The sequence below is a fragment of the Penicillium cataractarum genome (genome assembly GCF_028827025.1).
Source record: "Penicillium cataractarum strain IBT 29864 chromosome Unknown utg000005l, whole genome shotgun sequence".
Classification (NCBI taxonomy): domain Eukaryota; kingdom Fungi; phylum Ascomycota; class Eurotiomycetes; order Eurotiales; family Aspergillaceae; genus Penicillium; species Penicillium cataractarum.
The window spans coordinates 1,062,589-1,081,507 of record NW_026622741.1 but is presented as its reverse complement, the minus strand read 5'-3'; the positions used below and the strand labels follow the sequence as shown (position 1 = coordinate 1,081,507).

General features: G+C 52.2%; 3 protein-coding genes across 3 annotated transcripts; 2 read left to right on the top strand and 1 right to left on the bottom strand.

Moving 5' to 3' along the window:
- Positions 1 to 11,521: 11,521 nt before the first annotated feature.
- N7496_006109 (uncharacterized protein) lies at positions 11,522 to 13,275 on the top strand (the record flags this gene model as incomplete). Its single annotated transcript, XM_056699038.1, has 3 exons — positions 11,522 to 12,014; positions 12,084 to 12,570; positions 12,645 to 13,275. 3 exons carry the CDS (start codon positions 11,522 to 11,524, stop codon positions 13,273 to 13,275), a joined length of 1,611 nt encoding a protein of 536 aa, XP_056554451.1.
- A 2,176-nt stretch (positions 13,276 to 15,451) lies between these two features.
- Positions 15,452 to 16,882, bottom strand: N7496_006108 (phosphotransferase family protein; the record flags this gene model as incomplete). The annotated part of the gene is made up of 1 exon (XM_056699037.1): positions 15,452 to 16,882. One exon carries the CDS (start codon positions 16,880 to 16,882, stop codon positions 15,452 to 15,454), a length of 1,431 nt encoding a protein of 476 aa, XP_056554450.1.
- A 1,043-nt stretch (positions 16,883 to 17,925) lies between these two features.
- N7496_006107 (uncharacterized protein) lies at positions 17,926 to 18,183 on the top strand (the record flags this gene model as incomplete). The annotated part of the gene is made up of 1 exon (XM_056699036.1): positions 17,926 to 18,183. One exon carries the CDS (start codon positions 17,926 to 17,928, stop codon positions 18,181 to 18,183), a length of 258 nt encoding a protein of 85 aa, XP_056554449.1.
- Positions 18,184 to 18,919: the final 736 nt, after the last annotated feature.

Here is an 18,919-nt window from a genome sequence, read left to right as displayed (position 1 = left end):
ATGTTTTAAATGTGCTAGCTGCCCATTTTATCCCTGGACCCGCCCTCCGGAGGTTATCTTTGAAAGCTAGGGCACCGAGATATCTGATGTAGTTAATACAGAAGTTTTCGAAATCTTTTATACCTCACAACAGGAGGAAGTTGACAGATTGCGCGATCGCCGGTTTGCTTAGCTTTGCATGGAGCCCTTCTAGTCGTCCCCGCCTACAGACTTGTATCAGCACAACTTGGGGTACAAGATCAGGTACCAGAACTACGTATAGCCATGACGTGTAATTTACGCGATTCCATATGAAGTTTATTACATCACGTGATTAGGGTTTGAAAGAGCATCTCTCTGTCTCTAGATATGGAAGGCAATAACGGGCGGCACTGTAACACTCTCCCAACGGAGGCTGCGAACGCCCACATCCGCACGGCGTTGTTGAGCGCGCCGTCAACACAGGACGCCCAGGTTGCCGGTATTGGCACCACCAAAACAGGATATGTGATTCGATTCAAGAATGCGGAGTCGGCGGACGCGGCCCGCAACAACATCGAATGGCTGAACGAGCTCGGAAATAACACGAAACTCGTCAAGCCACGGTTCGGCGTCGTCGTGCACCGTACTCCGACAGAGGACTTTGATCTGGACAACGCAAGCACACAAGCGATCGAGAAAATCATGGAAGAAAACGAGCTGACCGAGCGGGGCTTCCAAATCGAAGAATTAGCATGGCTAAAAGCCAGAGATAAGCCACTAGGGAAATTTGCGTCCCTAGGAATCTGGTTCGACTCGGCAGAGGGGGCAGAGCGGATCCTGGAACGCGGACTACTAGTTGGCCAAAGATATATCGATAGCGTGGAACGACGTGAGATCAAGAAGAAGAGATGCTTCCGGTGCCAACGGTTTGGACACCTGGCGTGGTCGTGCAGGGAAACCCCACGCTGCGGCCACTGCGCCGGCCACCACCTCCGTGAGCATTGCCCACCTGGCGTGCGGCCACGATGCCTCGACTGCAGTGGGGAACACCAGACTGGTGACCGTCAGTGTCCGACCCCCGCGACATCCAACCCCTCTCAATGTTAGGGACCAATTTACGCGTATTACAGTTGAACATCATGAAATCAGGGCCGCGGATGGAAGCCCTCATCAACGACCACCAGAGCCAGAACCTGGATATACTCTTGATCCAAGAACCATCTATCACCACCTATCAAACGCACGTCAACCATAGCGCCTGGCGGCTGTACCGACCGACTATCGAAACCGACGCAGTTCGGTATCGTAGCCTGATCTATGTTAACCGAAGTATCTCGACCTCCTCACATCGGCAGATCACCTGCGACCATGCAGACCTTACCGCAATCAAGATATGGACAGCAGACTCTCAAATAATCATCTTTTCAGTTTACATCCCACCCGTACCGCTGTTCACGCCTAACGGGGCGTCAGCGGAACCAGCACTCGCAGCAATCCAGAACACAATAACCACCGCTCTCCGAGACGATCCAAAGCCAGCGAGCGTGATCCTCTCGGGTGACTTTAACCGCCACCACCCGACCTGGGGTGGCAATCACATCCAACCGCAGTTCATAGAGGACGCAAGCGAGCTAATCAACTTCTTCCAGGCCAATGGCCTACATGGCTGTCTCCCCCGAGGAACAGCAACATTCTGGTCTCTCAGCGACCCAGGGAAAAACTCCACCATTGACCAGACTGTAACGAACCGGCCAGATCTGCTCATCAAATGTCATCTGTACCACGATAACTATGGTTCGGACCACCGTGCCACATACTCGGAATGGAGCCTAAGAGCCCAGCGCAAACCCACCGCCAAAGCGAAGAAAGCGTACGAACGAGCGGATTGGGGCAAGATTGGGACCGAAGTGCTCCTGCTGGTTGGCGCATGGACAGAGATCAAAACGAGACCAGCGCTGGATGCGATGGTTAATAAGCTCACGGAAGCGACCGCAGCGGCAGTGGACAAACACACCCCTGACCTCCGACCAACACCATACTCTAAACGCTGGTTCACGCCAGAACTCAAAATCCAGCAGACTGAAGTTAATCGCTTACGCCGGAGGTGGCAAGAGAGCTGCGCGGAGCTTGGGCGAGACCATGCACGTTCGGCGACTCTCTTCCAAGAGATGCAACAGAAACGACGTGTATGGACCCGAACTATCGAGAAAGCTAAGGCAGCGCATTGGAAGCAGTTCCTGGACAAAGCCGGTGAGGGGAAGCTCTGGAAAGCGGCTACATACATGAAACCGAGAGAGACCTGGGGCTGTGTCCCAGCCTTACATGTCGACGCAAATGAGATCACGAAGAACGAAGGCAAAGCGCAGGCCTTCCTGGACGCTTTCTTCCCCGAGATGGACGAACCCCACGAGGATCCGCTAAGCCATCTACCTCTGGAACTACCGTGGCAACCGATCACCGCGTTAGAGATTCAACGGTCTCTTAAAACCGCAAAAGGCTCCACAGCCCCTGGCGAGGATGGCTTGCCGACGCTCGTATGGAAATACCTTTGGAAGCCCCTGAAAGAGATCATCACTGGAATTTTCACTGCGTCTATCAACCTGGGATATCACCCAAAGCGTTGGAGGAGCGCGAAGATCGCGGTGCTACGGAAACCCGGAAAATCGGACTACTCGATTCCCGGAGCCTACCGCCCGATTTCACTCCTTAACACGTTGGGCAAGTTACTCGAAGCGGTTATGGCTCGACGACTATCGTACTTCGCCGAAAAGCACGGTTTGCTACCAGACACGCAATTCGGAGGACGACCGGGCAGGACAACCGAGCAAGCCCTGCTAGTCCTTGCTAGCGCAATCGACCGCGCGTGGCTTAAATATAAGGTAGTGACCCTCATCGCTTTGGACCTGAAGGGTGCCTTCAACGGGGTCAATAAAGTGAGCCTAGATGTCCGCCTCCGGGTAAAGGGGATCCCAGCAATAGCGCGCAGGTGGATCGCAAGCTTCATGAGCGATCGCCACGCGAGTATAGGATTCGACGACTTCCGCACAGAGGTGACCCCACTGGCGAATGCGGGATTAGCACAAGGCTCGCCTCTCTCCCCGATTCTGTTCGCGTTTTTCAACTCCGACCTGGTCGACCAACCTGTCACCTTTCGCGGGGGCGCATCAGCCTTCATCGACGACTACTTCCGATGGCGGGTAGGCCGTTCGGCCGAGGAAAACATAGCCAAGATCCAATCGGAAGACATCCCACGTATCGAAGCATGGGCCCGACGAACAGGATCCTGCTTTGCAGCGGAGAAGACCGAACTTATCCACCTCACTAGGAAAAGAGGTGAACAGCTCCAGGGGCAGGTAGTCATGGGTGGTATGGTTGTCGAAGCCTCGCCTAAAGCTAAGCTGCTAGGAGTGATCTTTGACCAGGAGCTTCGGTGGAAAGAGCACGTCCAGCAGGCTATAAAACGAGCAACCAAAGTGACTATCGCACTAAGCGGGTTACGGCACCTGCGGCCGGAACAGATGCGGCAAATCTACCAGGCCTGCGTGACGCCGGTCGTAGACTACGCGTCGACAGTCTGGCACAACCCACTCCGGGATAAAACCCACCTCCGCAACCTAAACACGGTCCAAAGGACCGCATTGATTCGCATCTTGTCAGCGTTCAGGACGGTAGCCACCACAACCCTGGAGGTCGAGGCCTACGTCCTCCCCACCCACCTCCGTCTCCGCCAACGAGCTCAAAACACCATCGCAAGGCTCCACACACTACCTCGGAGCCACCCCATCTGGAACGCGCTGGTACGAGCCCAGAAACGGCGGAACAACGTCCCATCGTATGCTCGCTTCCCGCTGGCGGAAGCGTTGAAGACGATGGACCTGGAAAGGTTAGACGAACTAGAGACGATTGACCCAAGACCACTGCCACCGTGGCGAGCCGAGTCCTTCACTGAGATTGAGGTCGAACCGGACCGAGAGACAGCGAGAGAACGTGCCGAAGCAGTACGGGCCACATCCGACTTGGTCGTCTACTCGGACGCTTCTGGACGAGACGGTCACCTGGGAGCTGCCGTCGTAGCGCTCAACGACAACCTCGAGGTCATAGAATCGCAACAGGTCCAGGTGGGGCCAATGGACCGATGGTCAGTCCACGTAGCGGAATTAATAGGCATTTTCCAAGCAATCAGCACGGTGTTTAAGATCGCTCACGGCCGTCCCAGGCCAAGCGGAGGAACGACCACAGCCACGATTCTCTGCGACAGCAAATCCGCCCTGCAAGCAACCCGAAACCCCGGGAACAAATCAGGACAACGAATCATTCACGCAATCCTCCAGGCAGCGACAGAGGTTCAAGCGGAAGGAATTGCGCTCCGCTTGCAATGGCTTCCGGGGCACTGTGAGAATGCGGGAAACGACGCAGCAGATCGACTAGCGAAGGATGCCGCGCACCCAGGGAAAACACACCCCTTTCGCCCTCTGCTCACGAGGAAGAAAGCATTGATCCAAAGCAAGATTTCCGCTCAGTGGGCGCACGAATGGAAGTCTACCCCCAAAGGTAGCCATCTGCGAAAAATCGACAACGCACTGCCGGCCACATACACGAGGAAACTGTATGGCAGTCTGCCGAGGAACCGGGCGTACCTGCTCACGCAGCTGCGTACTGGCCACAACTGGTTATCCACATACGCTAAGGCGCACAAATTTCGCGACGATGATCTCTGCGTTTGCGGCGCGCAAGAAACAGTCACTCATGTGCTGGTAGACTGTCCGAATTTGAGGGAACTGAGACGGGAGCTGAGGAAAGAAGTTGGGGACGCATTCAGTTGCATATCGAACCTGCTGGGAGGTTCAGCTGAAGGTAGGAAAGGTAAACCAGACACCGTCTCGCGGTCCAGGACAGTCAATGCTGTCTTGGACTTCGCAGAGGCGTCACAGCGATTCCGCAGTCGCGCGCCACGAGGGCAGCCTAACAACGGAAACGGCAATTAGGCCACGGCAGGCCTTGACGAGGCTCTAAGTTCGTTTTCAGGAAGTGGAACACTCTACATGTACGTACGCGGAGGTATATATAGTTGAGGTAGCCTGCATATCGCTTTGCATTGCGAGAGGTCAGGGTAAATGATATCAACCAACCAACCAACCACTGTAACACTCAGGCGTCAAGAAGCAACGGGATACGTGCATGAATAAAGCTCCCATAGAGGCATGACTCGGATCAAGTTTTAAATATTCGCCCCTCGCCTGGTTCTCTAAGCGTAGCGAAACGCTGGTTCTGGGAGTCACCGCGAAAACCACCAAGTCTAATCTGTGCTCCCTGTCGGCCAAGGTGGCTCCGTCAGAAAGAACACTTGTACGAAGGTTTCGGTTGCTACGGATTCTGGTATACCACCTGCTTAGGAAGCATCATGTCTCATGCTGCGGAATGTCCCATTGACCCGCCCCCTTACACCAGACACGGTTCGTCGAAATTGCTCCTGACAGGTATATTCTCATCTAAAATATCACAGACTGGATAAGTGCACTTGACTTTTAGTCGCCTTTTGAATCCTGGTCCATCTTAAGAAGGTTGAAGGAGAACTGGCGTTTTTCCAAAGCGATCTTGAAGACCGCGGACTGGAACTCGGCCAAAAACACCTTACAAGCTCGCGGGGAAATCGTTAAGGCTTTTCGGCAAGCCAAATATTTGGGCGATCGGGTTGAAAAAGAAGCATCACTGGAAAGGAGAGAGGCGGATCAGAGAGTGAAAACTGTCTTTGCACAGTTCGCTGACTCAATGAACAAAGTGGAGTTTTTTACAGGTGGGGACAATCTAGCCTAAATGTATCCAAACTGTGGGCTGACCAAGCGTAGATTATCGGTTTGCGGCTGCGATGAACTTTGTGGACAAGAGTTGCGTGGAAGTGTAGTCTCAGTGTGTACTGGTCAACGGAATTTCGAGAATAACTGTACAAGGGATGGTTGCTAGTGGAGGCTCAGCTTCAGACTTCTGTAGTATCCTCCTGTTTTCTATACACACACACACACACACACACAATTCATTAACGCACGGCGGCTGAGCCGAAAGGGCAACTATCACTAATCTACCAGTACATGCATGTTTGGGTATAAGCCGTGTCTCCTCGGAGCCCATACTGTATTTCTTTCCGTATTTGCCATTTCAATTTCCAATCTCATAGCAGGACCCTGTGGGTTAGTATTGGTTAGTAGACTGGCTTGAAGGCGCTTCTCCAAGTGTTCAACATCCTATCTTCGGCAGTTGAAGCGCGTCTACCGTCTGTCACAAGGGGTTGGCTTGGGGTTAGTAAGAGGGGTTATTTTGTCGGTTCGTCGGCAAGGTTAAGTGGCCTCAAGTCGGCCCGTAGCGATGGCAAACCGTACTGAGGCTCGCACTGCATCCAAATTGGGCGTCCACTTCTGGTCATCGGAGGGCGATTTTCCACCCAAGAAGAAGGAGATATTACTTCGGTGAGTGTGGGTATATTGCAGCATTTCCGTCCGGTGCGCGGTCCACTTCCGACATCGAAAGAGAAAGTGGTCCACCGTCTCTTTTGCTTGTCCACATGCACATTGATCTGTCTCGGCGGCATTGATTCGAAAGATATATCCATTGAGTCTTGCCATACCCGTGCGGAGCTGGGCCAGCACGCTCGCCTCTTTCCACGATAATCGGTCATACAGCTGTCGCGTGTGTTTTCCCGGAAGGGCTTTATCCACTCGTCTGGAATGTTTGCCGATGCTCTCGGGGAGGTTACTGCTGGGGATTGCTTGGGCACGCGCAATCTTTAGAGTCGTCGATTTCATTTTGGGGACCTGTCTTTGCAGGATAGCATCTTCTTGCGTCGCTGCTCTAGCTTGATCTTTCGCGAGACCTAGCAGTTTGTTGTCCTCGCTGGTGGGGATCCATCGGATGCTGATATGATTTCCATGCCTCTGCAGTCGTCCCATAAACTTGTAGATTTGACAGACAAATTCCTGGCCCGACTGTTGTCGAGGGTTCGTCAACGTGAGAGCCGCCGCTTTGTTGCTCGTGATCAGTGTGATCCTGAAGACTTTCAATCCCACGAGTGTCTTCAGTGTATGCGCCATTGCCGCCAGCTCCGCGGAGAATGGGTTTTGCTCTGTTCCCGCGCCCAACGTGACAGACAAGGTCTTCAGTCTCACTTTCCGATAGCGAGGTGGTTATTTCTCGATCGCCACTCCAAACCCCACCAGCTCATTCCGCGCCGAGCTGCTGACCGCGATCTGCATTGACCCGCCTGGTGCAATTAATCCCTTAGAAATGGACTCATCAGTCCGTACGCGTGCTTCCCATGGGGCCAGTGTAAACGGGTTGATGGTTTCTAGTGATTCCATCGCGATGTTTTTCAGCGCGTCCGCTACTTGATATAGTGGCGAGCGGTGGTATCTCCTGAACTTCCGGATCCGATCTGTGTTTCTGCGAAGAGGATTGGTTTCTGGGAGTGTGTGGAGGTCTGCCCACATCTTCACGGCTCGTCTCCAGAATCGGTGTTGTGCTGTTGCAATGTCAGCCTCGGCCTCCGCTACGCTGGTCGCAACTGTGAGGAATGTCCCCACAATTGCTTGTGCTCCTACCCTTTGCACTCGGTTGATCGGTCCGATGTTCTTATTCTTGAATGCATGCATCCAAACATTCGACGCGTAGTCCACTACTGGAGCCACGGTCGCTGTGAAGAGCTGCCTTGCGGTCGCTGGGGAGAGGCCACGAAGCCGTTGTAGCTCCATCGCAGCCTCCAAGCCCTTGGATGCTGCTCTTGCAATATGCTCCTTGTACAGTCGGTTGGTTGGTTGGTTGATATCATTTACCCTGACCCCTCGCAAAGAAAAGCGATATACAGGATACAACAACTATATATCTCCGTGTACGTACATGTCGAGTGTTCTACTTCCTGAAAACGAACTTAGAGCCTCGTCAAGGCCTGCCGTGGCCTAATTGCCGTTCCCGTTGTTAGGCTGCCCTCGTGGCGCGCGACTGCGGAATCGCTGTGACGCCTCTGCGAAGTCCAAGACGGCGTTGACCGTCCTGGTCCGCGAGACGGTGTCTGGTTTACCTTTCCTACCTTCCGTTGAACCCCCCAGCAGGCTCGATATGCAATTGAATGCGTCTCCAACTTCTTTCCTCAGCTCCCTTCTTAGTTCCCTCAATCTCGGACAATCCACCAGCACATGAGTGACCGTTTCTTGCGCGCCGCAAGCGCAGTGATCGTCGTCGCGGAATTGGTGTGCCTTAGCGTAGGTGGACAACCAATTGTGGCCAGTACGCAGCTGCGTGAGCAGGTACGCCCTGTTTCTAGGCAGACTACCATACAATTTCCTGGTGTATATGGCCGGTAGTGTGTTGTCGATTTTTCGCAGGTGGCTGCCTTTCGGGGTGGACTTCCATTCGTGCGCCCACTGAGCGGAAATCTTGTCTCGGATCAATGCTTTCTTCCTCGTGAGCAGAGGGCGGAAGGGGTGTGTTTTCCCTGGGTGTGCGGCTCCCTTAGCTAGCCGATCTGCTGCGTCGTTTCCCGCATTCTCACAGTGCCCCGGCAGCCATTGCAAGCGGAGCGCAACCCCCTCCGCTTGAACCTCTGTCGCTGCCTGGAGGATTGCGTGGATGATTCGTTGTCCTGATTTGTTCCCGGGGTTTCGGGTTGCTTGCAGGGCAGATTTGCTGTCGCAGAGCATCGTGGCTGTGGTTGTTCCTCCGCTGGGCCTGGGACGGGCGTGGGCGATCTTAAACACCGTGCTGATTGCTTGAAAAATGCCTATTAATTCCGCTACGTGGACCGACCACCGGTCCATTGGTCCCACCTGGACCTGCTGCGATTCTATGACCTCGAGGTTGTCGTTAAGCGCCACAACGGCGGCTCCCAGGTGACCGTCACGTCCAGAGGCGTCCGAGTAGACGACTAAGTCGGATGTGGCTCGCACTACTTCGGCACGTTCTCTAGCTGTCTCCCGGTCTGGCTCGACCTCAATCTCTGCGAAGGGCTCGGCTCGCCATGGTGGCAGTGGTCTTGGGTCGATTGTCTCTAATTCGTCTTCCTTGTACAGTACTTCAGTCGCGTGTCCATCAGGACCCCCAGGATTTTGACCTTGTTCTTAGGCTCGACCGTCTGTCCCTTGACCGTGAACGGCTCTTGATCCACTTTGCGAGCCTTGGGTGCGAAATGTATAATCGCCGTTTTGTCTGCTTCAAAAGTTGCTCCGCTCCTCTTCTCCCAGTCGAGCGCTTCATTGATGACGGTTGTAATACCTTCCCGATTACTCTGCACGGTTGGCCCTGTCACCCACGCGGTGAAGTCATCCACGAAGGCAATTGCTCCTCCTTGGCTGTCAAGCGGTCTCTGCACGAGGTCGGCGTTGAAGAAGAGAAATAGGATCGGAGACAGGGGCGAGCCCTGAGGCAGTCCAGGCTGTGGCAGGTCCTGAATCCCCGACAGTTGCCCATTGATCTGGATGGCCGCCGTTCGTCCCGAGCAGAACGCCTCGACCCACCGAAGCAGAGCCTCCGGTATACCTCGCGCTTTCATCCTCTGGATCAGCCGTTTCTTACAGACCCCATTGTAGGCCCCTTTGACATCGAAGCTGATCAGACTCAGCACCCGTCGCCCTCGCCATGCTGCGTAGATTTGCTCCTGTAGGAGTAAGAGTGCCTGCTCCGCGGACCGCTGCTTTCGGGCCCCGAAGTGGCTGGTCGGGAGCAGGCCGTGGGTCTCCACTGCGTACGAGATTCTTTCTGCTACCACCGATTCTAGGATCCTGCCTAACGTGGCGAGCAGTGAGATCGGCCTCCATGCTTTGGCAATGGTGTAGTCTTCCTTGTTCGGTTTCCTCAGCGGGATGATCTTTGCGTGTCTCCACTGTTTCGGCAGCGTGCCTTCTTCCAGTGACGCCTGGAAGAGATCGAGGACCCGGTGTTTGACCGTGGGCCAGGTCATCTTCCACACCATGGCTGGTAGGCCATCATCGCCTGGCGCCTTCCAAGACTTCGTTGCGAGTAACTGCCGCTCTACCTCTTCCATGGTGATGGCCAAGAGACATGACTACACAGCCAAGAGTGCCCGTGGCAAAGCCTTAACGAGTTCTCGGAACTGATGTAAAGCAGCCTCACCAGGCCCGCTTGTTCAGGCCACTGCCCTGGTTTTCGGCACGCACATCTTTCGATGGACGCCCTCCAGATATTGAGGCCCCGGCAAAAACCTCTCACCCCAGGTGTCTCCAGGTTTGCTCCTTAAGCATGCATCATCAGCATTTCAGCTAGAACGACATCGCATCCATCGCCCAGCCGCAGGTTCTCAGTGCGAGTGAGATAGTAAGACAGGTCGGACCTGCCCCACTAGGACGACACCACTTTGGCTGGTTAATTTCAGGTCCTCAGTGCGAGTGAGGTAGCTGTTTCTGTCCGTTTGCACACCGACACGCGCGTCCGTCCTCTCGGGCCACATAGACAGTCTCGTCGGGTCCTCTCGACTCGTCCGTCACTGCCATTATGTGCCACGCCCCACAAGGAGAAATCTCCCTGCTTCGCGTTACCAGCCGAGATCTCTCTCTGCCAGCCGACCGTGTCTCGCAAAGGCAGCTAGGAGTATCCCCATTGGCCTTGCAGGATACCCTCGCTGTCCTTCACTAACCAAGCTTGTGTCCCTGGCTTTGCAGCCCTCTTAAACACCCGTGGCTGTGCCTTAACGAGTCCGTCGAGGGTCGTCGCCAGACAGTGCATCCCGCTTGGAAGAGGCCACAGGCTGTCCAGATCAGAGTTGCCCGTAGCTTCGCTTTAACGAGGTTCCGACCCAGGCCATTCCATGTAGCTCCCGAGCGATCTACTCAGTCTGCTGCGCCGCTAGTTGTACGGTACAACATAGCCTTCTAGTTTAATACTCGTCAATGCTACTCTTATAGACCCTCCTACGAATTCCTTGCTATGCTCTTGCTGCTCGCGACCTACGCAGACGCCTTTATATAAAACATGTCTCGCCTGCCGTCATAACGCCTACCGGCAGAGACACCGTCATCGTTTGCTTACTGCTGGCGAGACATCAGTGTCTCACCCTACAATACAATATCCGCAGCCTTCCTCGGACTTGCTCTTACCTACACAACGTACGCTCTGTTCGAATTGCGCCCGACCCTGGCAGCATCCCCGATTTAGAACGTGCGATCGTTGTCGCCAGTGGAAACGAAATCACCACCGGCTCGCCACCATTCAGGAAAGGCTCTCTTCTTCGGTGTTCCCTGCTGCCCACCAAGACGGCTATTCTACTCCCAGTGTACCTCGTCCACGCCGAAGACCCCGCTCTTTGCCAGTTCAACGACCGGACGACACCAGCCAAAGAATACTTCAAGCACAGGTGCCCCACGACGCTTTAAGACAGGCCATCGGGTTTTTGTGTGATGAGCACCACCGTCATGCGGTTGCTTCCCAATCATTCCCCCCAGATATCTCGACCTCTGATATACGGGAATCCGTTTCCAGATAGGAGGAAGAGATTTCGACCGCTTCGAAAGCGTCCGTGTGTAGTTCTTGCGGTAGATTTGTTCCATTTGCTGATCTACACCACATGGATGACGAGGATCCTTTCTTACTTCCCCTAAGTGGTGTTCTCGATCACTGCGGCCGGCATGAACAATCGTGGAGTCTGTGCTCTCCCTGTCACAGAGCCCTCGGTCGCGCCGCCATCCCCAAGTTCTCCGCCAAAAATCTGGTCAATGTTACTCTCTGCCAGAATTACCCATCTCCCCTAGAGGATCTCACCTTAACTGAGGAGTATGCCATCGCAAGATGTCATCCGCTAGGTCTCATTGTGAAGTTGCGTCCAGGCGGCCGCCTGTCCTCAATCAACCACCGCGCGCTGCGAGGTCACTTCATTGTCATCCCACAGGACCCAGGTCCGCTGCTTCGGATCCTGCCGAGTCCGGAATTGAGGTTGGACAACCTCACCAAAGTTTTCTGGGTAGGAAATCGCCCCCCATCAGACGCTGACCTGAGACCGTATCTGGTTATTCGGAAACACAAGGTACTAACGGCTTTGCAATATCTTGTTCGCCATAATCGTCTGTATCTTGGGTAAACCATTAACCAACCGCTGATGGATAACTGGGGCGATGAATTCATCCCCCCAGAGCTACGGCATAATATTATCCCCCTTGACGAGCCAGACCACCGTGAACGTGAAGGATACACGGTGAACTTGGCGCAGGGTAATTATGAGAATGATCTCCAAGCAGCACAAGACGAAGCGGCACAGGATCAACGCTTTGACCCTACTGACGGTACACACTTCCTGACTGGCTCCGTTTCCACAGACATCAACGGAGAACGCCAGAACCCAGACGTGTGCATGCTGGACACCTTGCTCGACGTGGTCACCAGCAGATCGCGCCTAGCCGAACAATGCGACATAGACAGTCCTGCTGCCGTATACAGCCGTTCCATTGCCGGCCAACGGACTCCAGCAATTTCTTATACAACCCGTGCTCAGGTGGCATTAATGGATCAGTGGTCGGATCCTCATTACTTTACCGCCGCCTTCCCCACCTTATTCCCGGAGGGTGTTGGAGGCCATTTGGAAGACCGTGCCATCCCGGTGTCGTTGAGTTCTCTTGCTGAGTGGGCATTAAATCATCACAGCAGAAGGTGAACGGATTTGGCGCTGTATTTTTCGCCTTAGCTAACAATTATAGGTTCGCCCAGCACAAGACTTTTATGTATTTGTTATTCGACAAGTTGCAGCTTCGGAGGTCGTCACTGGGCAATGCGTTCTTGGTTAAGCGGCGGTATTGGTGGTCTGCTGAACATGACATCGCCTCCCTCACAGTGGACCAACTACAAAAAGCCGCGGAAGCCATCGCTGCTGGCCAAAGCGTCGACGACCCGGTCATTCGGCGCCTTCAACAACACATTGTTACTGTTGGTATGCATGTTCCTGGATCTTTCTCCCAGAAGCTGAAGATGCGCTCTGAGATTCGAGGATTAATCATTCGATACGGAATGCCCGCCTTTTGGATTACCATTAACCCCTCGGACTTACGGAATCCCCTGGTTCTCACTCTGGCGGGCGTAGAATTCCCTGGAGATATCCCGGCCAGAGCACACGCCGGGATCCGTGATACTGTAGCCACATCCAACCCGGTGGTAGTTGCTGAATTCTTTCACTGCATCTGTAAAGCGGTCCTGCGGGGTCTGCTTACCACTGGAACTGGCCAACTCGGAATTCTTGGAGATCTTTCAAATCATTATGGTGTGGTGGAAACCAACGGCCGAGGTACACAAGGTTGGTCGAAAACAGAATTCCAATCAAGTTCTTTACAGTAAAGTACTGTACACATTGCGCAAATGTACTGGAGCTTGCAACACCAAACATGGACCCTTCTACAACGGCTCTCAATTCAATGCGGGTAGCACAATGATTGATCCTGCGCTACAGTAAGGCTCGGCATGTACCTTGACGAGGATGGTCTTGGTGCCATAATGTTTATATGATTCTCGCGGATCTGGAGGTATGTAAAAGTCTTTGTGGAAGAATAGATGTTAGGTAGGAATGAGAGTGGAATGGAGAGGGGCTCCATCAAGGTCGCGGTGTATAGACAATATGCGTAATATACAGTATTTTACGTTATTCCCTCGTTCTAGTTTCTTAATGTGTCTATTCTTAGGAAACGATTATGTACAGCCTTTCCTTATACAGACTAGCGTATACTCGGATACGGGCCGAGAAACAAAGTCTGTGTGTCCAAGGGGTAATCTGTTTTCGAAGTCGTCTTCTGTGCTGCCGCGCGGGCCACTCCTTGTACACAACTATATGTAACACTGTACTTAAATGTATGTGTACCACTGCAATCATTAAACCTGTCACCTGAAACTGAAGTATGACGTGAGGAAGGAGATCTTCCGGAATCTGTGCATCTACGCGTCGAGATACTACCCACCATTGCAAGACATCGGGAGACCTTGCAAAGGTTGACACTAAAATCGTACTCTCAACTCTTCAATGCAATAGTTTTCGCTTGTGATATTCAAGAAAATGGAGTGTGAAATAACTCTTCCTCAATGTCACGGTTTTCTTTGATGGGTCTTGAAGGTTCTTCTGGCCGAGGTTTCTATTTACCACCCAGCCTAATTCTTGAGACTCTTGATTCCCTTCGACAAGTTCAATGCAGGGTCCGCAGAGTCCTCATTCCCCCCGGATCCTGTCTCTAGGGATTTCAGTGATCTCCTGCGTCGCAATGTCGACATTTGCTGGTACCACGGCAAGCATTATTAACCACGGGTTTTGCATGTAGCTGAGTACCATGTCCCTCATAAGGGTGATATCCAGATTTAAAGTCAAGCCAGGTGTCGTATCTTTGAAATTCCGCGGAGGACCAATCACAGGACAATCGTAAAGGTCCATGAATCTTCAATCGTAGAACATCAGGGGAAAACGTGGGCAGGTCGTGTTCCACTATATTTAATAGCCCCACCGCTAGGGAACCTTAGGCTGGATTCATTGCTTGGGCTCGACGAATAGACAAACCTCAGTCATCGTGGTCTCGAACTCCATCTCATCCCAGCATCGTGGGTTGTGGAGATGATGGACTCGATGACTTTCTGCATTTTCAAGATCGTGTCTCTTCTGAATATGACTTGCATTCAAAATCGGGTGCATAAGCCAGCCTTTCGAGGAAATTTTAGTTTTGTCAGGTAGTCTTGTAGGCAAATCAGACGAATAATGTAGAGAGGCCCCGGCCAACAATGAGAAAAAATTAACGAAAATATTGGTTTTGCGGTATCATTTCAATTCTTGATAAGCTATGGCCGCACAACTGTCTCAAACAAAATACCCTTCGAGCACCATGGATGCGGAATCGTAGCGCGTCTAGTTAATCCAGGCTGGTTGATGCTTTAGAAGGCGAATTCTGATATAGGGGTCGAAAATGAAGATTGCATTCGTTTCCACTCGTCACCGTTGTGTGTTGCAAAATGAAACATATAACAAAAGAATTTAGGCCACCGTGCCAGATATCACTCCATCATAGGTATGTGGAAATTCGAAACGGGTCACAAAGTTGATGAATTCCAGGGCATCCCCTTCAACGTCCTTCAAACCAGAGAATGACGCCTTAGGTCTTCCTTTGCTGTCCCACATCCGGACGTGCGGGGATAACGATAGAAAAATTATGAGTGGCCGCCCTGGATCACAGAGAAAGAAATAGCCGGTGTTTGTTTGCTATCTGCGGTAGGGTATAAGGGAATTCAACCCCATATCAGAACGTGACAAGTTATAACGTGTCAATACAAAGCACCTACTTCAGCAATTAAAAGAGCTACTTTCCAAGGGCTTGTAATAATAATCCCAAGCTTCAGGCATCGGATGCGAAGGCCCAGTGCGTGAATTCGTGACTCCCATTCCTAAACAGGGTTCGAAAGTAATTAACATAGGTAGCGAATATGAATGAAAGAAGATGGCCTCCTCAAAACCGTGCCCTTTCTTGTACTCCTATCTCAAGTACTAGCTCAAGATCTTCAGGTCCACCTCATCAGGCTCCCAGGCTAAAACCCTCGTTATCGTCTCTTCCAGTTTCATCTCGACTACCTTTTCCATGCTTGCTCTTTCGTCTTCAGTAAGAAGATCTATCCGTTCTTTCCAACGGTCGTCTTCGGTACTCGTTCCGGGTCCAAAAAATCGGCCATCAAGCTTTTTCCAGAACACAGCGTCGAACGCGAAGTTTTTCCTCGCCGCGTAGGTGACCCAAAAATCACCGCTCTCCCAGCTTTGTTGCATTGGCCTGGAAAGCCTTTGTTTATCTTTCAGTCTGCCGCGGTCTATGGCCACGTCCTCCCGCTCGCGTAGCACCTTCAAGAACGTCTGAAGGCGTGACTCATACACCTTTATCCACGCCTCCATCCCATCCGGCCAATATTCTGGTTGCTCAAGAAGCAGCCACCACGGGGGGGCGTGAGAGAACTCCACTGGTGCAGCGTAAGTGAATTCCCAGTCCACAACCCCTACGATTTGAAGGTGTTCGTCGACCAAGACGTTGGAGGGCCGAAGATCGTCACACCAGATGTTAAACGGCCCGAGATTCGTGGAAGAAGTCGTGAATCGACCCTCCTTAGCGAGCTTACGGAACAACAATCTTGCAATATACCTTCGTCGACAGTCATCCGCGGAATCGACGGCATCGTTCTGTTGGTGTGTGAGATGCTCGAGGTGGAGATCTGCTAGTGTATTGAAGTAGGATGACGCTGATTGAAAAGTTTCGTTCACCCTTGGCAACTTCAAGCGTGGTAGAGTCCCTAGACGGACGAGTTCGTTCGCGTTATAAGATAGTGGTCTTTGCGCCACCTCCCAAGTGAAATCGTCAACCTGGACCAATGATCCTATCCTAGGCAGCCGTAGCGTGGACAACTGAAGCAAAATATCCGCAAACTGCCCATATAGCAGTTCAAGCTTGGCGTCATCGACGTGTGGGTCGAGAATCGGACGATCCTTAACCGTAAATCCAGGGGTGTTAAGGACATCGCTCAGGTCCATTACATGGTCAATGTATTCCATGATGATAAATGGACCAAGGCCGAGAGGATTTTCCTCTTTGGTGCCCCAGTGCAGGACAAATGGTACGGGAATCGTCGTATGCTGTTGAATATACCTAATTATATCGACTTCATTGCGCACCTTCTCATCGGGAAACATGGTAGCACCAGGTTTGGGAAATCGAATGATTGCAGAACCGCCGTCCTCAAACTTCATCCTGAATGAAACATTGAACGCCCCAGCTTTTGGATCACACAGCTCAATGGGCACCCCTCTTCGATGTTTCAGGATAAATTCACCTATAGCCATCAAAGTCTCTTCCTTGAACAATTCGTGTACCCAGGCGTCTTGGATGGCCTCACTCCGTTCCCACGCGACATCGTCGAAGCACATGCGAGTCCGCATCTCTGAAACTGTGGGTGGAATGGACAAGAACGCAAATACACCAGATGATTGATGATTGAAGAGGACGACGTGGCGCTCTTAAAAGGGGGTGAGCACAGACTTTGGGCTTTCCGTGCGTGCTGATGCGGCTCCACTTCTTCTACGCAGCCACCAATGAGAATACATACTTAAACGCTGGTGGCCCTACAGTGGCACAGCAATAGTCTGTTGCTCACCGCTCCCATCCACGCCTTCCCAAAATAGGCTAGTACACCCCGCGTGCTATGAATCGTGGCCCATGGAGCTTTTTCGTACGGCAGAATCACGGCAGAAAATACCGATGAATAAGGGTGGTCATAGACATTGGTGGTGTACATATCCTTTCATGAAAGGATATAACAAAATTTCAGACAACTAACCTTTCCCTTGATATTTCAAGATACCGCCTGTAGAGCCTATGAGTTGTGGCTGTCGCCTACTCAAATCTTTGGTGTTAAGGCACTAAACTTGATTTTGTTCGGCTCAATCGCTGTTTCCGATGCCACCCTTGCACGTTCTAGCATCTAGCGGAACTCTTGAAACAATCGTTGCGCAACATATCACAAACTGAGTGGTAAATAGGACAGCAACTCGGCGCTTTCTGGTACATCGCTCATGGAATCCTAAAATATCGAAATGTTAAACAGTTAGTCTTTGATAGGCGATGAGCATTCCTTTATGCCCCGGCGCCTACTTGACCGCGGCGCTAAGGACTTATCCGATTCAAGCTCCAATTGGAGACCTGAATCTGCCTGGAAGAGCAAAGGCGCTTACAGTACGCCCGTGCGGTGATCCGAGAAGAACGGCAGCCTGGTCATTATAAAAGCAGACTCATCTCCCAGGGAGACTCACAGACCAGAGTTTTCATCGATCTCAAGCGTTCTCGGGGTGTTTGCGTCTACCGTGAGCACATCTACTTCCAGACCCAGCACATTACTTCGGTCTTAATAGAAAGACGTATGCCTCCCCCTTTCGGCCATCTTGCAAGTCTAATTTTATATAGATACCTACCAAGCTTCCCCAGTATGGCATCGAACAAGGATAGCGACGGCAAAGCCCGTGCGGAGACCAGCTTCCAGCTTGGTATTTCGGCATCAAACGCAGGGCCCCTCCAGGAGCAGGGCAAGGCTTCAGGGGAACGCCGCGGCAAATCCTACGGTCCAGAATCGTTTAAAATTCCCAATGCGGCCGAGGAAACTCGGCTCACCGAGGCCGCGAAAGTTTCCGCCGAGAAGCGCCAGCACGTCACCGAGAAGGTTTCCAAGGAATATATGGAGAGTTGAGGGGCGCTAGGAGTGGAGGTAGAGTTTTGTCTGCATCTGGGGCTAAGTCCGTTATTGAAAGTATATTCAAGCCTGAGTGCTTTCCAGACTTAAGTCTGCGTCATTATCGTATTCAGTAATCCGTGGGCGAACTGCATATCAAGTCGGTAACGTGTATTACATCCGGACGTATAACAAGGTATATACATTCTCTTCGTACCTCGCAACATATGTACACGATTAACATCCCTTGGTGCACGCATTAGTACTCTGGAGGCCGTTTTGTGGATATTACGGAAAATTAACACCACATTCCCGCTGATCCAAATCTCGCCGCCTATTGAATGAGCAAAAGAAGCATGTTGTCGATTTACAGCTGTATCGGCCCGTGCCGTAGACTAGCATTGAACCTCCGGGAAGAACAAGAATCTTACTTGGTCGGAAGTGACGAGACTGTTTGCACAGAAATTCCCTGGAAGGAGCAAGGGTCTCTACAGGTGTACTGGAGCACGACACTCAAGAAACAGCGGCTCTCTTTGGTGGATGTCACGTAGAAAGTGCCATCTTTATCAACTATGCCCATACCCTCGTCTGTGGAGGCTTGGAGACACCCCGCGCGCTATCAGGGCGACATTCCCTTTTGTTTGGAAGCGGAAATCCGGCAGATGAGATAGTTCCCAGTTATTGCGAATTGAGGCCACCAATTCAATGATTCAGAGTCATCTAACACCATTTCATTGGCCCCCAAAAGAAGGCA